Source organism: Lepidochelys kempii, chromosome 1, assembly GCF_965140285.1.
Source record: "Lepidochelys kempii isolate rLepKem1 chromosome 1, rLepKem1.hap1, whole genome shotgun sequence".
Classification (NCBI taxonomy): domain Eukaryota; kingdom Metazoa; phylum Chordata; order Testudines; family Cheloniidae; genus Lepidochelys; species Lepidochelys kempii.
Genome location: NC_136380.1, coordinates 124,609,644 through 124,637,380, shown reverse-complemented (window position 1 = coordinate 124,637,380; position 27,737 = coordinate 124,609,644). Strand labels below are relative to the sequence as shown.

At 44.1% G+C, this 27,737-nt stretch overlaps 2 protein-coding genes across 20 annotated transcripts in view; one reads left to right on the top strand and one right to left on the bottom strand.

Annotated features, from left to right (window-relative positions):
• The window catches only part of PPP2R3B (protein phosphatase 2 regulatory subunit B''beta), a 95,650-nt gene extending 87,041 nt beyond the window's left edge, over positions 1-8,609 (top strand). For all 6 annotated transcript variants that reach the window (XM_073353807.2, XM_073353827.1, XM_073353835.1 and 3 more), the window contains one exon: positions 7,377-8,609. In XM_073353807.2, coding sequence (XP_073209908.1) covers positions 7,377-7,521 — 145 coding nt within the window. In that variant the 3' untranslated portion in view covers positions 7,522-8,609. The remainder of the gene's footprint in view (positions 1-7,376) is intronic.
• Positions 8,610-18,686: 10,077 nt separating this feature from the next.
• Positions 18,687-27,737, bottom strand: part of LOC140914828 (cohesin subunit SA-2) — a 99,138-nt gene continuing 90,087 nt past the window's right edge. For 13 of the 14 annotated variants that reach the window (XM_073353687.1, XM_073353726.1, XM_073353694.2 and 10 more), the window contains one exon: positions 18,687-27,255. The gene's annotated coding sequence lies outside the window, so the exon portion shown is untranslated. The remainder of the gene's footprint in view (positions 27,256-27,737) is intronic. The other variant, XM_073353575.1, reaches the window with a different exon arrangement.

Here is a 27,737-nt window from a genome sequence, read left to right as displayed (position 1 = left end):
ACTAGAGTTACTGGTGCAGGAAGTGAAACCAGATATTATAGGTATAACAGAGACCTGGTGGAATAGTAGTCATGACTGGGCTACAGGTATTGAAGGGTATGTGCTGTTTAGGAAAGACCGAAATAAAGGTAAAGGTGGTGGAGTAGCACTGTATATCAATAATGAGATAGAATGTAAAGAAATAAGAAGCGATGAAATGGATATGACTGAGTCTGTCTGGGCAATAATTAAATTGGGGAAGAAAGCTACTAGAGCCTCCCCTGGGATAGTGCTTGGGGTGTGCTATAGACCGCCGGGATCTAATTTGGATATGGATAGAGCCCTTTTTAATGTTTTTAATAAAGTAAATACTAATGGAAACTGTGTGATCATGGGAGACTTTAACTTCCCAGATATAGACTGGAGGATGAGTGCTAGTAATAATAATAGGGCTCAGATTTTCCTAGATGCGATAGCTGATGGATTCCTTCAACAAGTAGTTGCTGAACCGACTAGAGGGGATGCCATTTTAGATTTGGTCTTGGCGAGTAATGAGGATCTCATAGAGGAAATGGTTGTAGGGGATAATCTTGGCTCAAGTGATCATGAGCTAATTCAGTTCAAACTGAATGGAAGGATTAACAAAAATAAATCTGCAACTAGGGTTTTTGATTTCAAAAGGGCTGACTTTCAAAAATTAAGGAAATTAGTTAGGGAAGTGGATTGGACTGAAGAATTTATGGGTTTAAAGGTAGAGGAGGCCTGGGATTATTTTAAATTAAAGCTGCAGAAGCTATCGGAAGCCTGCATCCCAAGAAAGGGGAAAAAATTCATAGGCAGGAGTTGTAGACCAAGCTGGATGAGCAAGCATCTTAGAGAGGTAATTAAGAAAAAGCAGAAAGCATATAGGGAGTGGAAGAAGGGAGGGATCAGTAAGGAAAGCTACCTTATTGAGGTCAGAATATGTAGGGATAAAGTGAGACAGGCTAAAAGTCAAGTAGAGTTGGACCTTGCAAAGGGAATTAAAACCAATAGTAAAAGGTTCTATAGTCATATAAATAGGAAGAAAACAAAGAAAGAAGAAGTGGGACCGCTAAAAACTGAGGATGGAGTGGAGGTCAAGGATAATCTAGGCATGGCCCAATATCTAAACAAATACTTTGCCTCAGTCTTTAATAAGACTAAAGAGGATCTTAGGGATAATGGTAGCATGATAAATGGGAATGAGGATATGGAGGTAGACATCACCATATCTGAGGTAGAAGCGAAACTCAAACAGCTTAATGGGGCTAAATCGGGGGGCCCAGATAATCTTCATCCAAGAATATTAAAAGAATTGGCACAAGAAATTGCAAGCCCATTAGCAAGAATTTTTAATGAATCTGTAAATTCAGGGGTTGTACCATATGATTGGAGAATTGCTAACATAGTTCCTATTTTTAAGAAAGGGAAAAAAAGTGATCCAAGTAATTATAGGCCTGTTAGTTTGACATCTGTAGTATGCAAGGTCTTGGAAAAAATTTTGAAGGAGAAGGTAGTTAAGGACATTGAAGTCAATGGTAAATGGGACAAAATACAACATGGTTTTACAAAAGGTAGATCGTGCCAAACCAACCTGATTTCCTTCTTTGAGAGAGTAACAGATTTTTTAGATAAAGGAAACGCAGTGGATCTAATTTATTTAGATTATAGTAAGGCGTTTGATACTGTGCCACATGGGGAATTATTAGTTAAATTGGATAAGATGGGCATCAATAGGAAAATTGAAAGGTGGATAGGGAATTGGTTAAAGGGGAGACTACAACGGGTCCTACTGAAAGGTGAACTGTCAAGTTGGAGGGAGGTTACCAGTGGAGTTCCTCAAGGATCAGTTTTGGGACCAATCTTATTTAATCTTTTTATTACTGACCTGGGCACAAAAAGTGGGAGTGTGCTAATAAAGTTTGCAGATGATACAAAGCTGGGAGGTATTGCTAATTTAGAGAAGGACAGGGATACCCTACAGGAGGATCTGGATGACCTTGTAAACTGGAGTAATAGGAATAGGATGAAATTTAATAGTGAGAAGTGTAAGGTCATGCATTTAGGGATTAATAACAAGAATTTTAGTTATAAGCTAGGGACGCATCAACTAGAAGTAACGGAGGAGGAAAAGGACCTTGGAGTATTGGTTGATCATAGGTTGACTATGAGCTGCCAATGTGATATGGCTGTGAAAAAAGCTAATGTCGTCTTGGGATGCATCAGGAGAGGTATTTCCAGTAGGGATAAGGAGGTTTTAGTACCGTTATATAAGGCACTGGTGAGACCTCACCTGGAATACTGTGTGCAGTTCTGGTCTCCCATGTTTAAGAAGGATGAATTCAAACTGGAACAGGTACAGAGAAGGGCTACTAGGATGATCCGAGGAATGGAAAACTTGTCTTATGAAAGGAGACTCAGGGAGCTTGGCTTGTTTAGCCTAACTAAAAGAAGGTTGAGGGGAGATATGATTGCTCTCTATAAATATATCAGAGGGATAAATACCAGAGAGGGAGAGGAATTATTTAAACTCAGTACCAATGTGGACACAAGAACAAATGGATATAAACTGGCCACTAGGAAATTTAGATTAGAAATTAGACGAAGGTTTCTAACCATCAGAGGAGTGAAGTTTTGGAATAGCCTTCCGAGGGAAGTAGTGGGGGCAAAAGATCTATCTTGCTTTAAGATTAAACTCGATAAGTTTATGGAGGAGATGGTATGATGGGATAACATGGTTTTGGTAATTAAATATTCATGGTAAATAGGCCCAATGGCCTGTGATGGGTTTTTAGATGGGGTAAGATCCAAGTTACCCGGGAAAGAATTTTCTGTAGTATCTGGCTGATGAATCTTGCCCATATGCTCAGGGTTTAGCTGATCGCCATATTTGGGGTCGGGAAGGAATTTTCCTCCAGGGCAGATTGGAAGGCCCTGGAGGTTTTTCGCCTTCCTCTGTAGCATGGGGCATGGGTCACTTGCTGGAGGATTCTCTGCTCCTTGAGGTCTTCAAACTACAATTTGAGGACTTCAATAGCACAGATATAGGTGTGAGGTCTTTTTTAGGAGTGGTGGGTGAAGTTCTGTGGCCTGCATTGTGCAGGAGGTCAGACTAGATGATCATAATGGTCCCTTCTGACCTAAATATCTATGAATCTATGACTGAAAAAAGTTTTTGCCACCTCTTTCCTTACTGTGCCATGTGTGCACAGTGGCATAAATGCAAAGAGTACATTCTGGGTGTTTACTTTTTTCGAAGAATCTATTTCAGTCTCCAAAAGAAGGAATTAATGGTGTAGAAGACTGTAAATTATAGTGTCTGTTAGGAACCCCATAATCATGGCTGAAGAGTCACTTTCATTGTAAACCCTTGTTTTCAGGCGCACATAAGTGAAAAATTTAACCTTTAGGATGAAGTTTCTCATGCTTGTTCTCAGCCATGTAATGAATATTTTGGGAAAATTTTGAGATTGTTTGGCTGCTTTTTAGGATTATCTGAATATGAAAAGATGTCTCGTACTGAAGACATTTTCCGATGCATTATTTTGTGCCCCAGAACTCAAACAGCTTCTTAATTTACAATATCCATCAACTGAATCTTAAATGGGGACGAATATATTCTGATGTATGAAAATTTATTCTGATTACAAAGAATGAAACAAAGTACTAAATATTTGAATTCTGTGCATACACAGTGTGGACATTCCATTGATTTAACACACCAAGCTGTGGAGTTCCACTTACATGTTTATAAATATCCAGGACTTTGCCACATTGATTTTAGTGATCAAGGTTAAGACTGAGCCTTTATATACCTTAACTAGGTATCCTTATTTCTGAATTCACAGTCACTGTTTACCTTCTCTTCGAAGGCACCTGAAACTTTACAGCCAGGGACTCATGATAGAGCCTGACAGACATGGTGGACCCATTCAGATGTTATGTTAGCAGTAAATTCAGTCTCTAATTCTCTCACCTCTACCTTAAATTGACATAGCTGGGACCCAGTAACCATGATGGCATCTAGCTGCCCCCATTCTAAAATTTCTAATATCTGGGATGCACAAAGCAACTTGGATGTGAGATCTTGTGATCATGTATATGCGTTTTTGGAAACATATTGAAAAACTAATGCAGTTGTGTTGCTTAATTGTGCCATCTCTTACTTTTTTATAGTGGCAGTGACTAGAATCAGCATTTCTATATTGCTGGCTTTCAGCACTGCTGTCACCCAGCTGTTCTGCCTCTCAAAACAAAATGCTGAAGGGGCCACACTTAAAGCACTGCCACCAGCATATTGCACTGATCCTTTACAGTGTGAGTGTGTGGGCAGTGATTGTCACTGAGACAGGTGCACATGTACTAGAGTGATGAGAGCCATAGAAAAGCCTATAAATATACAAAACTCTATTCTCTTCTAGAAATTCAAGAGAAAATTCTGAAGTAGGGATCTCACCTCTGCTTAGCTCACTCTATATAAATGGCTGCTGTAATAATCAATTTTCCAGCTTTTAAGACTTTCTCACAAGTCCATTTCTGACCTGTAGCGCAATTCACTTGCTGTGAGACTTCTGCTTCTGTCTTCCCTAGCCAGCTTCCATGCTGTCACCTACTTGTGTGCCCCGGCTGCTGGTCTACTGAAGAAACACGATGCTAGTACAAACAATGGTAACAGCATTAAAGTTGGGATTTTTCTGTGAGCAGATTCTCTGGTTGGTATACTGTACTGTGACAACCTGGCCTACTGGAAATTCACTCCAGGGAGGACAGGTGGAGCCATGGCCTATCCAACAGGGGAGGGCATCTTTAATTACCTTTATGCTGTGGGCTCTGCCAGTGGAGTTCTACCTTGTATTTTAGAATCAAAATGGCAGATTTTGATCTTTCTCTAGATCCCACTTCTTGTTCCACTGAAAACAGAGGTGTTTTGTGTCTTATCCCACTTAGAAAGTTGTATCTCCCACATGGCTGATTCTGACTGACCTGGTATTCAAAGGGAAGGAGAAGGGTAACTGAGCTCTCTGTACTTTATCTGATCAACAAAGTATATGGTTGGAAGGAATGTGGGGGTGGGGGGCATCTATCTTTTTTTCAGCTCTTCTTTTTCACATTGGCATTCCCGAACGCTGGCTAGCAGACAAATACATTTTGTGAGCAAAAACTTACAGAAGGGATGCTTCTTTGGAGGGACTGAGCTCTGCTGACCAGACAGTCCACCAAGTTGTGCCTGTAAAACTTGTGAAAATCTGGGTCAGTACTCCTATTCAGAGTGTCTGTGTGACAGGTACTGTTCAGTAGTAAGTCCAATAGCAAGTGTGGATTTCAGCCCCAGCCTGGAATAGGCTGCAAAGAAATTAATAGCAACAGTACTATTAAAGCTTTCTTACTGGACTGTGTAATTGCACAGTCCTTCACAGATGCCCAACTAAAGTTGTGCAACAATTTAAAATGAGTATTTTTACACACAGATCTAGTCTCTGTTCTGTAACCAGATGGACATAATGTGAAAGGGTGTTAATCAGGGAATTCTGTCTTCTCGGCACCATTTGCTGTAAGCCAATTAATATAAGTGAGAAGCAGTGGATCTGAGACATTACACTTAAGTTTTTAAGGCTTTTACATACTTGTCAGGGAAAATTGACTTGTGTGTTCTATTTTTAATTTGTTTAAAGTAGAAGCTTTACCCTCTCCCACTCCAGCACAGGCACATTTACACAGCTGTGTGGCTAAATCCCATCTAGCCCTTGAAATATCTCTGCTAACATTTATAATGATTAGAGTTGCGTGGAGAACAGAAATTTTGTTTCATGGAAGATTTTGAAATTTTCTTTCATTCCAGTGTAGAAACCTAGAATTTCTAAACTCTTTGTGAAAGAAAATTCTGGAATAAATTCTATTATAAATAAATAAATAAATAAAATTCTGAAATAAAAATTAATTTGGGATTGATTGAAATGTTTCATTTCAATTTTGACATTATAATGTGATACAAAATTTAAAATTGAAAGTAGTTATTGAAAGGAAAAATTGAAATGTTTTGTCCCAAAAAATGTCAAAATGGGATGTTCTGGCAGTGTGAAACTTTTTTCATTTTCTCTTCTATATGAAATTTTGATGAAATCGATACAATTTCACAGTATTTCATTTGAGATGATGAATTCTCTGAGGGAAAATGATTACACCTAACTTTTTCTGACCAGCTGTAATATTAATGTCATTCTATTTTAGGGTTGTCAAGTGGATTCCTGGTATAAAAACCGTATAGGCTGAGGGGTAATCTTTGATCTGTCAGTTGCTGGAAGAATGATCTTGTGATTTGCCATGTAATGCCACTTTAGGGTGTGATTCAAAGCCCATTGAAGGCAATGGAAAGATTCCCACTAACTTCAGTGGGGATTGAATCTCTTTAGTGTCTCTGTATACCAGCTTGTCCTTGCTGTTCCTTGTTGGGAAGGCAACAGACAGAGCAACTGTTCTCAGTAAGTACTCAAAGTGCTCCTTTCTGTAGGAAGACAGCATCTGTGCAGAATGATGGCATTCAGTGGTAGTTTGGATGACAAATGTGAACCTAAGATACCCCTGGCTCAGAAAATGACTGAGGCATGATAAATGAGGTATTTTTAAACTGGTCATGAGATGCACTGCTTCCTGGGTGCTAGAAACTGGGGGTCATTCAGAAAACTACTTAGAATTCTCTCAGTTTTGGAGTGGGATGCCCAGTTAAAGCAACGGTGCTGAAACTGATCTTTCTGGATACTGCCAAAATCAGTGGAAATCATTCTCTTGATCTGGATACATTTAGCATTTATCAAGTAGCTATTTGTCATTAATGAAAAAAAGTTGCTTTTGTTTTCTCGCATCTGCTTAGTTTGACTTATCACCTGCTTTCTACCACTGGGTTGCTGTGGCTTCTTCCTCATTAGGCGCACTTTTAATAACATTGTAGCTTCACTATCCTTCACATTTTGATATGTTTCCAAATCTAATTTCTACCCTTCTAAAGAAGGGAATTTGTTTCTTGTCAAGTACATGTATGTGGTGCATTTGGCAGTCTCTAGCTCTGACCTGTCTTATGAGCTTGAGTCCTTTTAATTGATTCAATTCCTAGTATGTCTGGTGTAAATTTTATGAAAAGGGGTACGAAATCTCATAACGTTTGACCTAGAGAGTAAATTAGCCAATACAACAGCCATGGTAACTTCCTTGAGCGTTGCTATATTCAAACCTAAGTTTACCTACACTTATGTGCTACTTAACTTTTGTGGGAAGTAAATCTCTTAAAGAAGGTTCATCACTAGTACACTAATGCCTGCCCACTTCCTTGTGATTCTGGACCTTTCTTTAATTCTTCTTTTTATTCCTTGTCTCTTTCCTAGTTATGAGGCAGAGCTGAATCCTGTAGACCATCAGAAGGCCAATGTCCTAAAATTTCAGATGGAGAAAAGACCTTTCTTTGAAATGCCATCCCATCTGGCTGATGTAGACTTGGATGACTATGATTATGAAGAGGACTTTGAGTGATTCTGATAACACTTGCAGAAGGAAAAGGACAGTCTGCAGCAGGTCTGCTACACATGTATAAAAATTCAGTGGATTTGTCTTGACAGAAAGTAAACTTAGTTCTTTGTGCTACAAAATTAATTAGGTTATCATTTAAAGAAAAATTAAGTGCATTTGTATGGAATGACAAAACTTTTTTGTATTTATTCAGTAGTTTATAGCTTGTAAAATAGATTAAAATATTTATTTATAGATGTTGCATAATTCCGTAATGGAAGAGTAACCATATTTGAGTTCTTCTGTAAAGTACTCTATTGGTTTTAAGAAATGACTATATAATTCTCTCTAGAGTTGATACATAGTGCACTGACCACCTTCATTCTGTACCTGTGAACCGAAGTCCCTGTGCTAGGATGGGAAATAAAGAGACTGCTTGTGCAGTGCTTGTGCTCTCATGGCAAAAATCTAGTAACATATCATTGGTAAAAAGAACGAGAGTAGCTGTGAGTGACTGATTTGGCTCAGTATTTTTGAGTAGTTTCATTGGACAAGCCGAATACATTAGTGCACAAGGTAGCTTCTCCTCTTTCCTTTCCACCCCCTCATTTTATTTGCCCCAACTTTAACTTTGCCCTTTTAAACTTCAAGTCCTTTCATTGATGTCCATTCTCGAATACCGAAGTCTGTTTTAGTGTTCATACTTGATGCCAAAATGGGTATTTTACTCCATGTAGAAGGAACCAATTTTTTTAAACCTTGTATAAATGTTACTTGATCTGTGATGTGCACTAATTTGTGGGCATTCAGTGTGTGTTTGTTCCTCCTTTTCAGTGGTTAGCTATTGACACATTCCATAAATATTCAAACAAATAGTGTCACAGCAGCTTGAAATTGTCTTCTCACCTGCCTACCTATGGCAAGAGATTGCTTACTAGACAAGTTGACGTTTGTTACTCAATTAAATCAGAAGGTTGTAGTGCCTTGAAATGTAAGTGAGAATTTAGGTATGGAACGTTTTCAGCAATACTTTACTGCTAAACAGATTTTCATGTAAAATGTACAAAAAGATGTAAGTTATTTTTGTTTGCGGTGTAAATCTGTTTAAAGGATCATGTTTGTATTTTGAAATAAAGATTTTCATACATGTAATCTACTTGTACTCACTTATTACAGACAGCAAATGTCTTAGTATTTTAATTTCAAGATGCCTTATAAAAAATATTACAGGTTATCCATGTGTGTACACGCTTCTTTAAAGCTTGAATCAGTTTGGCATACTTATTCAGAACTAAAATCTGAAAAAATCCGTAAGAGTTTTCCACTACTTGAGGAAGGCAATATGTTTCGAAACTGCAGGAAGGTTGCTGTAACAAAATGATCAGGATATTGTGTGATGATTGAAGATACTTTGTAACCCAAGTTATATCTCAATGTCACATAATGAAAGAATACCCTTTTTGTAACATGAGCTCTGGTGTTGATTTCCAGTACCAGAGTGTAATAAGAAAAAATGCAAGCAGCATTCTAATCACTTAATCAGGATTATAAATAGAACCCAGTCTACAAGTTATTGTCTAGTGGAAGTTCACACAAATCAAGTTCTGCAGTCTTGTAACACTTTGCAGTCACCAACGAAGTCTGACCCTGAAGCCAAATTTCTCAGCAGGGCTCCTTCAGACTTAATTTCAAGCTTCATCCTTCATGGTATTCAGGGGGTCATGACTATTTGCCTTGCCATGAGTACGCTGACTTCACAGTGCAAGCTCAGCTACAACTTTGAAACATGAAGGTTGTAGGCTGTTGTGCTCCCCACCACCTGGCTCCCTTATAGAAGCCAACTTGTAAAAGCATTTGTAAACATAGATGTGCTTCTGATGGCCTAGTTCTCCTCACGAGCTGATATTCCTGCCCTTAAAGTGCAGCTCTAGTCTGAAAAATGGCAGAGTACAGTAGTATGAGGTTCCTATGTTAGACCTCTCAGCAGTGGCTTTTTTTATTTTTTTTAAATGGCCAGTTTTACAGAGAATCTGTCATTCTGGTCTTCTTTCACTGCCAGTAAGAGAGGTTCTTTGAGTTACTGGCTGTGTGCACACCTAATGTGGAGAACCCATAAGGACATGTGCTCTTGATTACAGATTTTTCATCAGCGTTCATGGGTCCATGCTTGCATGCTATACATCCTCAGACAAAGGGTATATGGGGTGAGGCAGATATGCTGCTGCTCCAGTTCCTTCTCAACCACCTGCAGCTTAGCTGTCAGACTCCTTTCTTCAGCTTTTATTTTATAGCACAGGCTTGTGCTTTCAGTGGGGTTCCCCATCCCCCTTTGCAGTCAGTGGTTTTGCTGCGCCAGTCCTCCGTTTGCTTGTGCCCTTTATTTTCTAGATACGTTACGTCCAAAACTCTGCCAGACCTTCCACGGTTCCTTCTGCCTCAGCGACAGGCATTCCAGCAGTCTCTGCTGCCTCGGAGAGTCTTATGTCCTGTTGAATGGAAGGTGTGCTTTGGCTTCAAGAGTAGATCCAGGACTGGGAGGGAGACAAATTAGTTACTCCTTACAGAGAACTGCTTGAGACCTTCAGGGTGTTGTGTGTGGTCCCCCACAATACATTAGCCTCAAACTCCCAGGCCACTCAAGCAACTTCTGATTGGATTCCAGTGAGCCAAGACTAAAGGCTGGCTTGAAAGTCTCCAAAAAAAGAAATAACTTCAATCCCCTGACAGGGAATCTGAAGGAAAGGGAAAACTTGCTCCAGAGGCCCAGGGCGAATTCATGTCCTGGTATGGATACAGCTGAGGCTCCTACCTTCTGGTACAGAGATGTCGGTTCTGAGGAAGAGAGACTTCCAGAGTGCATATGAAGAAGTCTTGGGATAAACAACCTCTGTCAGTACTGTTGTGTCCCATGGATCATCCAAGCACAAGGGCACAGAGAAATCACTTCTATCCTCAACCAAGCAACCTCTGAGCCGTGGGCATAAGGAGCATACAGGCCAACCGTCAGTATCATTCCTGCTACTGTTTGATTCACCTCATACTGAGGAACAGTGGTCTGGATCATCAGTACTGACCACTTTCTTCTATCATGAGAATCTCTGAATATTGGAAAAACATAAATCCCCTCCACTGAGAGGCACAGAGGGATTTTCTGCTGGTATCAACATGACACTACAACCACCCCACTCCTGGTGCTGCTGCACCCTCTTCTCTCCCCCGCCTCCCCCCCCCCCAACTCTGCATCCAATACCAATATGGATGCTGGCAACAACTTGACCACTGCTACCCCTAGCTCATCCATTGGATGTGAAATGACACTTCCTCAGATGTTTGTCTAGTATTCCATCACCTTCCCATTCCAGCCTCCCTCCATTTGATATCAAAAGCCCTGTCTTTGGTCCCTGGAAAAGCCAGTTTTCAACCAGTATATGCAGGCCTCACCAGAGGGTGGTAGCTCGCTGGAGGTGTATACAACTTAAGCGATTCACCTTAATCACCCCTGACTGTTCTTTGGCAGAACTGTGGTAACCCTTCCCCACCCCACACAGTTGTATACAATCACAGTAATACATGATTAATAAGCTTAATACAGTGTTGCCCCCAAGATACTGTATGTGGTCACGATAGCTGTCACAATGTCCTATCACTAGCCCATGCCATCTGGCAAACACCACCTACCATCTTGCATACACGGTAAAAGGGCTGACACAACGTACTACATGCTGGCCAAGAACACGCTTTGCTCCTAACTCAGCCCAAATCCTGTGGTGGTCAATGCTGTTGAGAGAAACAGACATCAATCCAGATCAGTTCCTCATTGCAAGGATTTCAAGCGCCTGGAATTGTTTGGCTACAACTACTGAGCCATGGCAAAATATGACTATATGAACTATAGCATGTTCTCTTATTTTATTGACCAAATGCCACATGACTCAAAGGACCATTTCCAAGCCCTCATTTTTGCGTGTCAGTTGACTATCAAAGCTGCTTTGCAGGTCTCTCACTGCAGCTGACAGAATCTCTCACTCAATATTTGTGAGAGTCCTATGCTCACGTCCAGCTCAGTTCACCCCACCCCAACCCCAGCAACTCATGAATACAGACTGCTCCAGGCTCAGTTTGGAAGCTCACCTCCAGGACTTTCAGTAGGAATATACTACCACCTACCTGCCAAGGATGGTGATAGTGACTGTGAAACGTTCAGGGAGATTAGAGAGTCTATAAAAATAGAAATTTCAGCCCAAATGAGGGATTTCAACTATCCTCATATTGACTAGGTACATATCACCTCAGAAGGGGATACAGAAATAAAGTTTCTAGACACCATTAATGACTGCTCTTAGAAACAGTCAGTCCTGGAACCCATAAGGAGCAAGGCAATTCTTGATTTAGGCCTAAGTGGAGCACAGGCCTAAATCAAGAATTGCCTTGCTCCTTATGGGTTCCAGGACTGACTACTCCTAGAAGCAGTCATTAATGGTGTCTAGAAACTTTGAATATAGCAACCCTAGTAACCCTGTCGGGGGAGGAGGGAAACACCAAAGAAGCCCACCCCAGTAGAAGTAGACTTCAGAAATAGGAACTCCACAAAAATAAGGAAGCTAATTAAAAGGACTAGTCACATGAGTGAGATGCCTGCAAGCTCCATGGAAATGTTTAAAAAACCCCATAAGAGAGGCTCAAATTAAATGTATACCCCAAATTAAAAAGACTAGTAAGACCAAAAAATGCTACCCTGGCTAAACAACAGAGTTAAAAATGGTTAAAGGCATCCTTTCTCTTTTTCTCGGTAGGATTTGACTTCCAATTTGAAAAGCGTAAACTCTGGCAACTCAAGTGTAAAAGTTTAGGCAGGCCGAAAGAGAATTTGAAGAGCAATTAGCAAAAGATTCAAAAGCTAACAGCAAAAACAAATTTTGAGTACATCAGAAGCAGGAAGCCTGCCAAACAATCCGTGGGACTACTGGATGATTGAGGTGCTAAAGGTGTATTCACGGAAGACTAGGCCATTGCAGAGAAGCTCCATGAATTCTTTGCATCAGTCTTCACTGCAGAAGATATGAGGCTGACACCTCAGTTGTGGGAATCTTTCTTAGGTGACAAATCTGAGGAACTGTCCCAGATTGAGGTGTCAATAGAGGTGGTTTTGGAACAAATTGATAAATTAAACTAATTAGTCACAAGGACCAGATGATATTCACCCATTTGAGGGAACTCAAATATGAAATTGCTAAACAAACTGTGGTGTATCACCTAAATCAGTTTCTGTACCAACTGATTGGAGGATAGTTAATTATGCCAATTTTTTAAAAAGGCTTCAGAGCTGATTCTGACAATTACAGGATAGTAAACCTAACTTCAGTACCAGGCAGACCAATTGAAACTGTAGTAAACAAAATTATCAGAGACATAGATTAACATGATTTGTTGGGGAAGAGTCAACATGGTTTTTGTAAAGGGAAATCACAGGAATTCTTTGAAGAGTGTCAACAAACACGTGGACAAGGGCGATCCAGTGGCTATAGTGTACTTGGACATCCAAAAAGTCTTGGACAAAGTCCCTCACCAAAGGCTCTTAAGCAAAGTAAGCAGTCATGGGATAAGAGGACAGGCCCTCTCATGGATCAGTAACTGGTTAAACGATAGGAAACAATAGGAATAAATGGTCATTTTTTCAGAATGGGGAGAGGTAAATAGCAGAGTCCCCCTGGGATCTGTATTTGGACCAATGCTATTCAAAATTATTTATGAATGATCTGGAAAAAGGGGTAAACAGTGAAATGGCAAAGTTGCAGATGATACAAAATTACTCAGGATAGTTAAGTCCAAACCAAAGTGCAAAGAGGTACAAAGGAATCTCACAAGATAGGGTGATTGAATTTTATCTGCTTTTTTTTTTTTCCCCTCAATGTTGATCAATGCAAAGTAATGCACACTGGAAAACATTATCCCAACTATACATACACAATGGTGGGGTATAAATTAGTGTTACTGCTCAAAGATCTTGAAGTCATTGTGGATAGTTCTCTGAAACTAGGTTGAGAAAACATCTGCTCACTCTCCACTGGCAGTCAAAAAAACAAACAGAATGCTACGAAAGGGAATAGAAAATGAGAGAAAATATATTATAGAGATCCATGGTATGCCCATACCTTTAATACCCAGGTGCAGTTCTGATCCCCCGAGATCAAAAAAGATTATTACAAATGGAAAAGGTAAAGGAAAGGGCAACAAAAATTATTGATCTGGCACAGCTTCCACCTGAGGAGAGATTAAAAAGACTGACTATTCATCTTGAAAAAGAGAGAACCTAGGTGGGATATGAGAGAGATCTATAAAATCATGAATGGTATGGAGAAAGTAAATATAGAAGTGTTATTTACCCCTTCGCATACCTCAAACCCCAGAGGTTACCCAATGAAATTAATAGGCAAAGGTTTAAAACAAACTTCTTCACACAAGGCCCAAACTGGGGAACTTTTTGCCAGGGGATGTTATGAAGGCCAAAAGTATAGCTGGGTTCAAAAAAGAATTATGTAAATTCATTGATGCTAGGTCCATCAATGGCTATTACCCAAGATGGTCAGAGATATGACCCCATGCTCTGGGTGTCCCTAGGCTTTGACTGCCAGATGCTGGGACTGGATGATAAGGAATGGATCACTTGATAATTGCCCTGTTCTGTTCATTCTCTTTGAAGCATCTAGTATTGGCCACTGTTGGAAGACAGGATATTGGGCTAGATGGACCACTGGTCGCACACAATATGGCCATTCTTATGTGCTTATGACTTAGGAGCACAAGGGAAGTGGACTTGCCAGTAGCTGTCCCTTCACAGCAATCTCCTTGAGGTCAGGGAAGTTTGTACACATGCCTTCATTTCCTACCCAAGATCAAGGACCACTCAATAAGGGGCCTGATGGACAGCAAGGAGAAGCAAGATCCCAATCTTTATGTGCAGAGGTAATAAAACTTGGGAATTGCGGCATAACCCTCCAAATCAACTTCTCAGCAATGTACATACCAGCTCTCCAGAACACCTGAGCAGATGTTTCAGTGAGGATCATGAACGGGAGCTAAGCTTTCAGGAGCTGTTTCACCTGGAGCTCCCCAAAAGATACACCTCTTTACAATGCTATCCAACATGAAATGCCGATGTTTTGTTTGAGGGAAAGTCTCAGACATAACTCATTAAGAGAGAGCTTCCCCCATCCTGGCCTTGAGCTCTACTAATATTTATCTTCCAACCCTGTTACTCTTCAGGGTCCCTAACAAACTGGAACAGGAGAAAGCAGTAATTATCCTCCTAGCACCAACATGGCTAAGGCAGGTATGGTTCCCATATCTCATTTCTGCAATATGCAGGAGATAAGACTAAATGATCATGATGATCTTAAAGTCTGATTTGCCAGTCTCTGAATCAACACCTTTGCCGTCCTTTGGTGGTAGACCTGCTGACACAAGAATCAGGCACCTTAGCCCACCCATCTCTTCTCACCATCCTTCAAGCCATGGCTCTTGGGTGTAAAACAGGGACTGTTCTATCATGCGGTGTTGAAAAGCTACCACAAGAAAAACTTACCTGCAGAAGAGGAATAATTTCCAGAAATCATAATCTCCTTCTGAGTCTCACCTTTCTTATGTTCTCGACTGGCTGTTGAGCTTAAAAACTGCATTTGTCATTAAACTTAAAGTCCACCTTGCTGCCATTACAGCCTTTCACCTACCAGTTGAAGAGTTCTCAGTATTTCTGTATCAAACCACTGCAAGATTAACCAAGGGCTCATCCAACCTTTCTCCTCCTGTATGGGAGCCCACTCCACCATGTGAGCTTAATTTACTTCTCAATGGCTTGAGGAAATCTCTCTTTGAATCTATTGGTGGTTGTTCTCTGCAACACTTAGCATTCAAAACCCCATTTCTTGTAGCCATCACTTCAGCCAGGAATTGGGAGCACTTATGCCTGATCCACCATACACATTATTCTACCATGACAAAGTGATTCTACATCTCCATCCTTCCTTCCTACTGTCACAGGGTACAGCCCTCATCAATAGACTGGTGCCTCCTTGTGATTATCCTGGGGATTAGCTTGGGGCCAACGCCCACATCCACAGTCTGCACACTGGAACTTTGTCTCTGCTCCCGCCTATGGCTCTTCTCTCAGCTTCCAAAACTGCAGCATCCGCTTCTCGACTCAGCCCTCCAGGTAGGTTGCCATCTCTGTTTTCCCCTTCTGGGGGAATCTGTCCAACAGTCCAGCCACTTCCACAGTGGCAAGTGGGGGTCGGGGGGGACGGACCCAGGACTGCCCACTACTCCAGGCCCCAACCGAGGGACGCTGTAAATAGCTGCCTCCTGCTGCTCCTCTGTAACCTCGGTCAATGCTACTCTATTTCCCTGGGCCACTTCCCCATGGCCCCAGGACCTTCTTCACCCTTATCTCAGGGCACTCAGCTGCTCAGTCCCAGGAAACAGCCACTGCTCTGTCCAGAGCACTTACTGTTCTCTCAGCACTTCAGGGTCCCGAGCCTCTGTTTGCCAGAAGCTGGGAATGGGCGACAGGGGATGGATCACTTGATGATTACCTGTTCTATTCATTCCCTCTGGGGCACCTGGCACTGGCCACCTGGGCTAGATGGACTTTTGGTCTGACCCAGTATGGCCATTCTTATGTTTTTACTGCAGTCCTTACTCCCTGGACTCCCAGCAGCAACAGACCCTGCTCTGCCTTGTGGTTCTTTTTATGTGGGCCTGCTGGGCCTCGATTGGCTCTTCCTCACAACCCCTCTCCTATTGGCTGCTTCCCACACAGCATCTACAAGGCTCCATTAACCCCTTTTCTGCCAGTGTGGGGAAGATCACCCATCACTCCTATCTAAAGTGTCATCTAACAAAAACTTTGAATTACCAGGTCTTTATCCCAAACCCATATGTGATGGAAATAAGCCAGTCTCCATACTGTGGATGTGCCTTCTATCTTGACAGGACTAAACCCTTGAGATCCTCCCCTAGAGTCTTTGTTTCCTTTGCAGGAAGAATGAAGGGAGATTTGATTTCCACATAGATTTTCTATCAGGATTCATCTTAACGTGTTACAAAACTTCTGATAGCCCATCCCAACAGGGGTATAATCCACCTTTCTAGCCCTACTTAAGAACATACCAATTGCAGACATTTGCAATGCTATCACCTAGTCATCTGCACACCTTTTCCTAGTATTATGCCATCCTACATGCTTCAGAAGTGGATACAGCCCCTCATGCAGATGTTCTCCAAATTCTGGTGAATGTTTCAGCATCCACTTCCATGACTGGGGCACTGCTTGGGACTCACCTAACATAGTGCACCCATAAGGACAATAACTTGAAGGAGCAGTTACTTATCTTGAAGAATTCCAGGTTCTGTACAGGTGTTTTGTCCCGGTGGGTGCTCCAATACCCGCCTTCCTTTCCCCTCTGCTTCTGAGTCCTCCTCTATCTGGACTGTGTGGTTGAGAAGGAAATGGATGAGGGCGGGTCCCCACTTCCAATATACTGTCTGGCATACGAGGATGTGCAGGGCACAGGCATGGACCTGTGGGTGCTACTAACTAAAAATCTCCAAGAAGGCACAGCCACAGTGGAACATCCATATGGACAACATATTTTGAACTCCAACTACTGGACAGGTAAGTAACCTCTCCTCCTACAGACCAAATCCTGCTTTTAATTATATTTGTACAATCAATCCCCATTCCCTTCAATGAGTCTATACAGATGTAACTGAAGGTAGAATTTGGTTTTACTGTTGGAACTTAGTTCTAATGATATATGAACCAGAACAGAAGTCAGCATACTGTCCTATAGCTGTCGAAACTTTGCAGGGCTACAATGAACAGAAAGGATAAGAAAATACTGAGTCCACACAATGCAAATCTTTTCAGTAAAGATGCTTTTTAGTTCACCAATTTAATGTGTCTGGACATGTCTTGTACGGGGTGGGCCTAGCCAGGATGCTATTTCTAGCTACAGTGGATTATCTACCTCATCAGCTAGATAATTTGTGGTGAGCTCATGTTTCTAACTGTAACTGAACCTGATCCACCAGCTCAGAATGGAAGACTGCCCCAGCACAAAAGGATGTTATGTAAATACTTGCTTCATAGTACTCACATTTGTGTTTTCCTTAGGAAAGTAAATCTGTGTCTTGGGCTGCCATTTTCATGTTTGTGAAAGCAAGTCCAGCATGGACTATGCAATCAGTGAGGTGACTAAACCAAAATGCCTACCAGATGTAATTATGTGTATAGCGTAGTCTCACCTTTGCTAAAGCATCAATTACAAAAACTCAACTTGTTAACACATGGCTGGAAAAAAAATCTTTTATTTTTCTTTTTGGTTACATCTGTCACTTATAGGTAAAGTAGGATGCTGGGGTTGCTAATGTCTCATTTTCCAGATTTGTTGCAGAAATGGCTAATGGACTGTTCTGCAGCCTGACCTGCTATGTAAACTTAAATATATGCTCTAGAAACAGTGCCCAAAGGGGACAGGCAAAACCACCACCCAGATCTTAGCTCATCTCCATGGCTGTATTTCTCCTCATACATACCTTGGAATAGCAACTGCTATCTCCTAAACTTACACAGCCTGAGCAGCTGTTTCACTGCTTCATAGGTTTGGCTGGAGGAGCCTTATCATAGCAAATCGTAGCCCACATCTCCTCTAACAATGGGGATTTGGACCCTGAAGGGTTCTGCAGCTACATGTGAACTATCAGAGAAAAATGAAGGCCTGTTGCCCTAGCAGTAAGGTGTGGAAGAAGAGTGTGTGACAGAAGTTAAATGTATAACTCACCCTATACTTGAACTAAGCTATTTGGCTCTATGTAGGGCTAAGCCCTTATGTGCTCTAAGATGCTCCAGCTGAACATGGCAGCACCCTGGAAATCCAGTGGCAGATTCACGTGCATTCAGCATTGGGCAGAGTTTTAAATTTCTATCTTACTGACCTTAAATTTTCCATTTTAAGGTGCTTGTGTTGATTACAGAAGTGTTCTGAGGGAGGGAGAAATAGGAGATGCAAGCCAGTGGGTTTTGGCAGTTGAGTAGGGGAGAGCGGGGGCTTTTGGCCCTGTTTACTTAATTCTCCACTGCAAACATGCTGCATTTAGAGTATTGTAACTTCAAAAAAGAAACAGGAACCAAGTTTGGTTTTGACATTGTTTATTTTTACAGTTAGCAATCAAACACGGAAAAAAAAAATCTGAAAGCTGGTCAGAAAAACACAGCGCAATTTAGAAAGCACGGGAAAGATGATGAAGGTTCAGGAGCAACTGGATCTCCCAAGCTGCCTTTTAGGGATCAGTTCACCTTTCCAATGAACAGATGAAAAATCTGATAGCATCAGTGACCAAAACAATTTTCAATATTCAGTGGAAAAAACATTACTCTTTAAAAGTTTATAGTCTACATTTACACTATATTCTTCAATTGTTGTTTTTCTAGTACAAATCTGAGGAAAAAGCAAATTCCATTGCACATATGAATGTTCTCCTGGCATCTCTTCCCTCTCTCTCTCCCCATCTCACGCATGCCCCTCCAGCCCCCATGATTAGTTACCTTGTTCTTCTGGAACAGGAAGGCAGGATACAATCCCTAGGAGTAGGCATGTTGCGTTCCCTCTATAGTAATTGCGCATTCTGCCACTTGCAGATAAAGGGTTTTGGAACTGAACTAGTTGTCTCACAACTCTGAGTTAGTGCCTAGCAGAATGCTGCCCCACCCAAAATTTTGATGAAAATTATTGTCTTACAGGCTCTGCATTTAGTGACTATATTTAAACAAGCCGGATGTCTTATAAAGATTCCCAAACTAATAAGGAGAAACAGGAAATCAGTGAAGTTCAGTCAGAGTTCCTATCTCCCGTATTACCAGAAGCCTCACAGCAGTCAGGTCAGAAGTAACACTGGAGCGATTTACCACAGTGGTAATAACTGCTTCCAGTTGCACGGCTAAAGCTGGAGATTTGGCTGGGGTCTCATTTGCTATTTAGCTATTAAGTATCCAAAGATCTTTGTCCAGTTGACTTGGAGGCCAGTACCAGGAAGAGGAGGTACTTCGAGATGTGTGGTCTCTATTTGTATTCCAAATGTGGGGGGTGCGCACGTGTGCCACATGCCTGAGCCAGAAAGTTTCCTTAGCAGTGTTCATTGAACCACACGTGTGGTGCATCCCGCGGTACTCAGAGCCCAGGGTATCATAGGTAACGTGGGTCAACACCTCTCTGTGTCCCTCTTACCACTGAGTAGTCCAGTCTGCAGTAGAAGCGATGGAGAGCAGGTATTGGAATACTAATAGGGACCACATTTCTCAAAGAACCTTCAGTTACAGATAAGTAACCACTTCTTCTTTGAGTGATGGGCCCTACATGTTTTCCAAAAGTGGGTGTGTAGCAAGCAGTGATCGGTGTGGAGCTGAGTGCGAGAATGAGGTAGGAAGTGCCGTCTGTAGTAGGGCATGGCCTATTGCTGCGTCCGCAGCCACTGCTTGGGCAATGGCGTGGTGGGCGTGACTGCGCAACAGGTGGCTTGCCAGGAAACCTCCATGAGGCGGGCCGATGTGGCTGCTTGTAGAGAGTGACTCTGTCTGGAGGCTGCACATTGGATTGTGTGTAGTATTTGCGGATGCACCTGGAGACCCATTTGGAGATTCGTTGCAAAGAGAAGCCTTGGCCCTTGGAGTGATCGGCAATGGCCACAAACAGTTTCAGCAATGCGCAGGAGTGAGTCCTGCACGGATAGAATGTTAGTGCACAGCAGACATTGAGGGAATGCGGACTCTGTCTGCATGGGAGATGCATGGTTTGGGACAGAAAACAGTTAGGTGGATGGACTGACTGAGGTGGAACTCCAAAAGTACGTTTGGAGAAATTTAGGATGTAGGCAAAAGGAAACTTTATCCTTGTGGAACACTGTGTAAGGGTGGGTCAACCATCATGGCCACCAGTTCACTGATCTGTCGAGCTGAGATGATGGTAACCAAGAACATCACCTTCATGGAGAGATGGAGCACGTGGCCAGCAGTTCAAAGGGAGGCTTTGTGAGGGCGGAGAGAACAAGATTAAGGTCTCACGGGAGTGTGGGCTTGAATACTGGCTGGAAAGTATTGAGGAGACCCTTCATGCAACCAACTGTGCTTGGGTGTGTAAACACAGAAGCGCCATCTACTGGGAGAAGAAAGACACTGAGCACTGCCAGGTGGACCTGTATAGTGCTGAGGGCAAGGCCTGATGTTTTGAGATTGAGACGGTAGTAAAGGATAAGAGATATGGATATTGCACTCAGTGGATGGTGAGGTAGGTGACCCATGAGGTGAAGTGTTTCCATTTAGCTCGGTAGCATACCCTGGTGGATCCTCTCCTGCTCTGAGTAAGTATTTGCCACACCAGTGGTGGAGCACCCCCATCCAAATACCAGACTGTGAAATGAAAAGGGCCCAGACTGGGATAGCAGATTGTCCCGATTTTGTGTGAATAGATCTGGGAGCGTACAAAGGCAGAGTGGTCTGTGGGTGGAGAGGTCCGCAAACAAAAACTGATGGGGCCAGAACGAGGATATGGGTATTATGGTAGCTCAGTCCTGCTAGACCTTGTATAGTACTTGCAGGAGGGGGGGAAGGCGTAGCAGCAGTCATCTGACTGGGGGAGGAAAAGAGCGTCATGCTGCAAGTCTTTCCCTAAGGCTTCCCTGGAATAATAAAGGGGCTGCTTGCAGTTCTCGTGAGTGGTGAAGAGATCCCAGTAGGGGATGCCCATCGGTGGAAGAGATGTTAGAATGTGCCATCATGCAGCTCCCAGTCACTACTGAGGTAGAGAGTCCTGCTGAGCATGTCGGCCAGGGAATTTTGATTGAACGGGAGATAGTGTTGAAATGTTACGTGGCGTTTGATGCACCGGTTCCACAGGTTCCAGGTGTACCCCCAATCCACTGGTCTGATGCACCAGTTCCACAGGTGGATGGACTCGGAGCAGAGGGAGGGAGACTTGGTGCAGCCTTGCTTTTTGATGTACACAACTGCTGCAATGTTGTCAGAGAGGAATTGAATGTGACAGGAGCGGAGGAGAGAAAGAAATGCCTGAAACACCAAATGGACTGCCCTCAGTTCTAGCATGTTTATATGCATCCTGACCTCTTGAGGCATCCAGACATGCTGGGCTGTGTGATGGTCCAGGTGTGCCCCCAACCCGCAAGGGAGGCATCTGTGGTGATGGTGGCCTCTGGGGTAGGAGGGGTGAAGGGGGTACCGACCATGATCTTGGAAGGGTTGGTCTACCAGGCGAGGGAGGCCAGCAGTGGGGGACAATGAGTCTGGCCTCCAAGCAGTCCCAGCTGGGACTGTAGATAAAGAGGAGCCACATTTGGAAGCAACACAAAAGTGCAGATGTGCACATGGTGTCACGGAGGTACAGGCTGCCATATATCCAAAGGAGGGAGAGACAACGATGAACTATGATACATGGATTGTGGCGTAGGTCTGTAATTATGGCTGTCAGCATTGCAAAGTGGTCTGCCAGAAGGAACGCTCATGCCAGGATGGAGTCAAGCTGCACCCGAATAAAGTTAATCATCTGCGTAGATATGAGCATTGACTTCTCCTTGTTGATGCAAATACCTAAAAACATCAGGAGAGCGCCAAGGGCTAGGATGGCAGTGATGAGTTCTTGTTGCAATAGCACAACAAGGAGCCAGTCACCCTGATAGGGGTACACAAGTAGCAGAGGCAGTGTATCTGTGCCACGACAACAGTGAGAACCTTTGCGAAGACCCGGCGAGCCGCCGCTATGCAGAAAGGAATGACCCGGAATTCGTAGTGGTGGTGTCCTACACAGAAACAGAGAAATTTCCAGTGGACCAGATGAGTGTCGATATGGAAGTAGGCATCCTTCATGTCGAGCCATGAACAAGGCCCCCTGAGGAGAAGAGGGGATAATCAATGCCAGCATCACCATGCAGAATTTGGATTTCCTGATAAAGATGTTCAGTAGTCGAAGGTCGAGAATGGGGCAGTGTGTCTGCCCTTTGGGATGAGGAAGTATGGAGAACAGAAGCTTCTTCCCAGATAGGGAGGTGGTATTTGCTCTATGGCTCCCTTCACGAGAAGGACGTCTGCTTCTTGCTGGAGAATGCATTGCTGGGAAGGGTCCCCTGGGGCTGCCCAGGAGGAGGGCTGATGTGGGAAAGAGAGAAAAATTCTATGGCATATCCATTGGCATGATCTTCGGTATCCAACAGTCCATGGTGATCTTGCCCAAATTGTGGGCAAATAGGGCAAGATGGCCCCCAAAGACAACGTGGAGCGCCATGGGAAGCACTGGAGAAGGTTTATGGGTCTTGACAGTTTAAAAAAATGGTCACTAACCTTCTGTAACTGTTATCCTTCAAGATGTGTTGCACTTGTCTATTCCACTGTAGATGTACGCAGGCCCCGAGCACAGTCGCTGGAAATTTTTCCCTTAGCGGCACCCATGGGGGCAGCTCAAATGCACTCTCCTGCCATGCACTCACAGCGCCAGTATAAAGCACCCAGCTCACCCCACTACCCTTATTTCCGTCTTTCTGGCCAACTCTGATATAAGGAGTAGGAGGGCAGGTCATGGAATGGAGATGTGCAACACATCTCAAACAACAACAGTTACAGATGGTTAGTAACTGTTTCTTCTTAGAGTGATTGCACATGTGCATTCCACTGTAGGTGACTCCCAAGAAGTTACATAGGTGGTGGGGCTGGAACTCATGAACACGTTGACTGCAAAACAGCTTGACCAAATTTGGCATCGGCCCTGGACTGTGTTGAGTGATGGCGTAGTGAGACGAGAATGTGTGCACTAAAGACCAAGTTGCTGCTTTGCAAGTGTCCTGAATAGGGATCTGTGCTAGGAATGCCACTGATGATGTTTGCAACCTCTTGGAATGAGCATTTAGGTTAACTGGTGGCGGAACACCCATCTGATCATAACATGTGCGAATGCATGATGTGATCCAGGACAAAATTCTCTGAGCAGAGATAGGGAGACCCTTCATCCTGTCAGCTACTGCTATGAACAGTTGGGTCAATTTACAGAATGGTCTGGTGCTTTCTATGTAGACGCTAGGGCTTGTCTAATGTCCATAAGTGAAGACACTGTTCTTCCCTGTTTGCACGTGGCTTCAAGTGGGGAAAAAAACTATTACTAATCTTTCTGTAACTGTTGTTCTTCATTATGTGTTGCACATGTCCATTCCAATGTAGGTGTGTGCACAACCTGAACATAACTGCCGGAATTTTTTCCCCAAGTGGTATCCGTTGGGTCAGCTCTAGTGCACTATGGTGCCACATATTCATAGTGCTAATATAAAGGGCCCTGCCAAACCCTCCCCCCCTTCAGTTTCTTCTTGTCGACCGCCTCCAAAAGGAGGGGACGGAGCATTGGTTTTGGAATGAACATGTGCAACTATCTCGAAGAACAACAGTTACGGAAAGGTTAGTAACCATTTTTTCTTCGAGTGCACACACATGTCCATTCCAATATACACAAGCAGTTGTATGGGAGGTGGGTTCTGAGTTCAAGGACAGGCTGACTGCAAGACTACATGGCCAAAGCTGGCATTGTCTTTAGTCTGCTGTATGATGGCACAGTACACTGTGAATGTGTGAACTGACGACCAGAGTGCTGCCTTGCAGATATCGTGAATCAGGACTTGTGGTAGGAAAGTAATGGGGGAAGTTTGAGACCTTGTGGAATGAGCCATTAGATTAGCTGGGGGCAAGATGTTCACAAATTCATAACATGTCCTTAAACAAGAAATAATCCACAATGAGATTCTGTGCAGAGATGAGGAAACCTTTTAATTCTTTCTGCTATTGCGATGAACAGCTGAGTAGATCTGCAGAATGGTTTGTATGAAGAAAGTCAGGGCTGGCCAAACATCCAATAAGTGGAGGCACTGTTCCTCTCTCTTTGCATGTGGCTTAGGGTAGAAAACCGGCAGAAAGATTGCTTGACTGCAATGGAATTGTGAGATGACTATTGGAAGAAATGATGGGTGTGGTCACAACTAGACTCTGTCCTTGAAAAAAGAACATCTATGGGGACTCCGATGTGAGGGCCCAGATCTCTGAAACTCTTCTGGCCGAAGTGATAGCCAACAGGAAGGCCACTTTCCAAGAAAGGTGTAAAAATGAGCACGTTGCTAGCAGTTCAAAGCAGTACTGTAAGCTTTGACAGGACAAGGTTCAGGTCCCAGGGGGCATGGACAAGGGACCTCCAAATCTTTGAGAAACCAGATGGAGAATCGCTTCCATTTTTGAAGGTGGGTGGCCCTGGCGGAGGGCTTCTTACTTCCCAGTAGGACCTTGCAGACCTGCTTCGAGCAGGATTCAGCCATGGAGCTTCCAGGCCATCAGATGAAGAAAGCTGAGATTTGGGTGCAGCAGCTGACCATGGTCCCAAGAGATCACGTCCAGATGCTGTGGAAGCCGTAGCTATGCCTCTAAGGACATGCCTAAGAGGGTGGTGAACCAATGCGGCCTGGGCCATGCCAGGGCTATGAGAATGACCTGCACTTGGTCTCCACTGATCTTCATCAGAAATTTGGGAATCAGAGGGCGAGGAGGAGATGTGTAGTACAGCTGTCTTGACCATGGAAACGGGAACACATCGTTAAGGGACCCCACACTGTGACCTTACAGGAAGCAGAACTGATGTTGCAGGTGGCAAACTGGTCTATAAGCGGAGTCCCCCACCATTGAAAGATGTCCCCCATGATGTCCAGCATAGGTCCCCAGTGACCTTTAGGCCAAGCATCCAATAGCACCCCTCTGCCTAGGTCCATGGCAGGGTAGGAGTGTCTGGAAGAGTGGTGGGAGCGACTCCTTGGAAGAGAGGAGCATGATCCAATCTCCAACCCAGAAGATGATGAGTCTCTATCTGGTGACCATGGAGGTGCGGTGATCATTAGTTGGCAAAAGCAAATGGGACAAATGCCCAGTTTTTCCTAAAAGGGGCTCGGGGGGTGAGCGGGTCAGCCCTCTGCAGCAGAGGAGGGCTCGGACTGGCTCTGTGTGGGGAGGGGGTGTGGCTTGGGTGAGTGGCTCAGGCCAGCTCCACTAAGTGGGGGGGGGGGGGGCTTGGGCAAGCGGCTCAGACCAGCTTAGGGGGGAGGAGGAGGGTTGAGAATATGGTCCCACCATCATAGCAGGCTCCGGCTTCCAGCCTGGCCAGGGGATGGCTTCAGGGGGAAGAGGAGGCACAGGGGTCATGGCCACAGTTCCAGCACTGGTAGCCCCCGCTCCCCTTCTATACAGGTTCCGACGCTCCTGTGAGGTTCCGACTCAGGCCATGCAGTGATAAGCGGGAGGTGGAGAGCTGTCGACCTACACAACCTGTCATACCCTCACTGCTAAGAAAACCTTCCAGCTCAGACACCTCGCACACATGCGCACCCCCCCCCATTTGGAATACATGTAGGGACCATCACTCAAAGATGAAAAACAAGTTTTTCAGCTAACCAGATGTCCAGCTTGCACAGAAAATGGCAACGTGTTTTTAATCTTTCATTTCTCCCATCTGTTCCTCCTCAACTCCAGGTAAACAAAAACGTTCTAAGAAAACATTGTATAGGACGCAAGCCTGCTGTCAGAACCAAAGGTCTGAGCTCACTTGGAGTGATATTTCACTTCACCACTCTGCCCTGACTGACTCAGGAGAGCACCATACTTGATCTTCTACAGAAGAAGGGAGGCACTGCTCTAATGTGAAAGGCTTGAGGCTAGTGTGTGAACTATGAGGGCAGATGCAGCATCTGTCAAATGACTGAATGAAAATGAAACAAAGTTGCAGGATTTTGGGGGGCCACACCCACTATCTATACATAAAACTTATGATCCCAATAGCACAGGTTCAGGGACATTCCTGCCACTATTCTCACTGGAGAAGAAACATCAAAAACTGTGAAGAAGATAAAAAACCACTCAAATACCAAAGCAAATAATCTGTTGAACTCCAGAGTAGAAGTACCTTGTCATGGGGGCTTGGTGGGTCAACCAGGGCCATCCTCGTTTACCCAGTGCAGGGTTGATATACCCCATCACACAGTTGTTGGGATTCCTTTTGAGTCAACAATCACGACCCAGGGGCTCAGGACCTCTGGCGGGGCAGAGAAAACAAACAGTCCGTAGTCCCTGGGATGGGCAAAGCAAACACTCAGTCTGTAGCCCCTGGGGCTCCCGGCCAGGGCAAACAATAACAGTTGGGACTCTGACCCTGTGGGCAGGGCAGAGTGAACCGTCTAAATCAGGAATCCCCGGTAGCAATGCCTAGTGGCAACTGCGGGGGGTGGGGATAGGGGAACCTGGGCCCTTCCTACTCTACCAGGTTCTGACCAGCGCCCTATGAAGCCAGTAAACTCCCTATTAAGACTTCAAGCCTTGGCTCCTAACACATTCCCTGGGTCACTTCCTACCATAAAGCCCCTCTCAGGCATTTCCTCAGCTGGCAGCAGCTTGGCATCTCTGTGGTCGGCTGGTCGTCCGCAGCATAGTCTGGGTCCACAGTCCCAATAGCCGGGTGAGTCAACAGTTCCTCTGCAGGAGCCTGCAGCAAACATCCTTTCTCCTCCTCCTCCTCCTCCAGCCCAACTGAGCTGGGCTGCCTCCTTAAACCTGTCCACTCCACCTGGACCATGCACAACAGGAGCGAGGAAGGGTGGTCTCCTGGTCCCACAGTGATTGGTCAGCACCTGTTGGCCCAGTGCGGGGTTCACAGTATCACAGAATCATAGAATATCGGGGTTGGAAAGGACCTCAGGAGGTCATCTAGTCCAACCCCCTGCTCAAAGCAGGAACAATCCCCAATTTTTGCCCCAGATCCCTAAATGGCCCCCTCAAGGATTGAACTCACAACCCTGGGTTTAGCAGGCCAAAGCTCAAACCACTGAGCTATCCCTCCCCCCCTCAATACACCCTGATTTCCCCCCCCCCCCCATACACCCTGCTACACCCTGTCATACATCCTCCCCCTCAAGTCAGGACCTGATGGCTGTCCTCCCTCATCTTCCTCTCTGCCCACTTGGGAAAAGAGATCAGCATTTGCATGGGCTCTCCCCAGGCGGTAAAGTCCCTCGAACTTGTAGGGCTGGAGACAGAGGTACCATTTCTAATTCTAATCCTGGCATTAGTGTCCTTCAAGGAGTGGGTCCATCGAAAGGATGCATGATCTGTC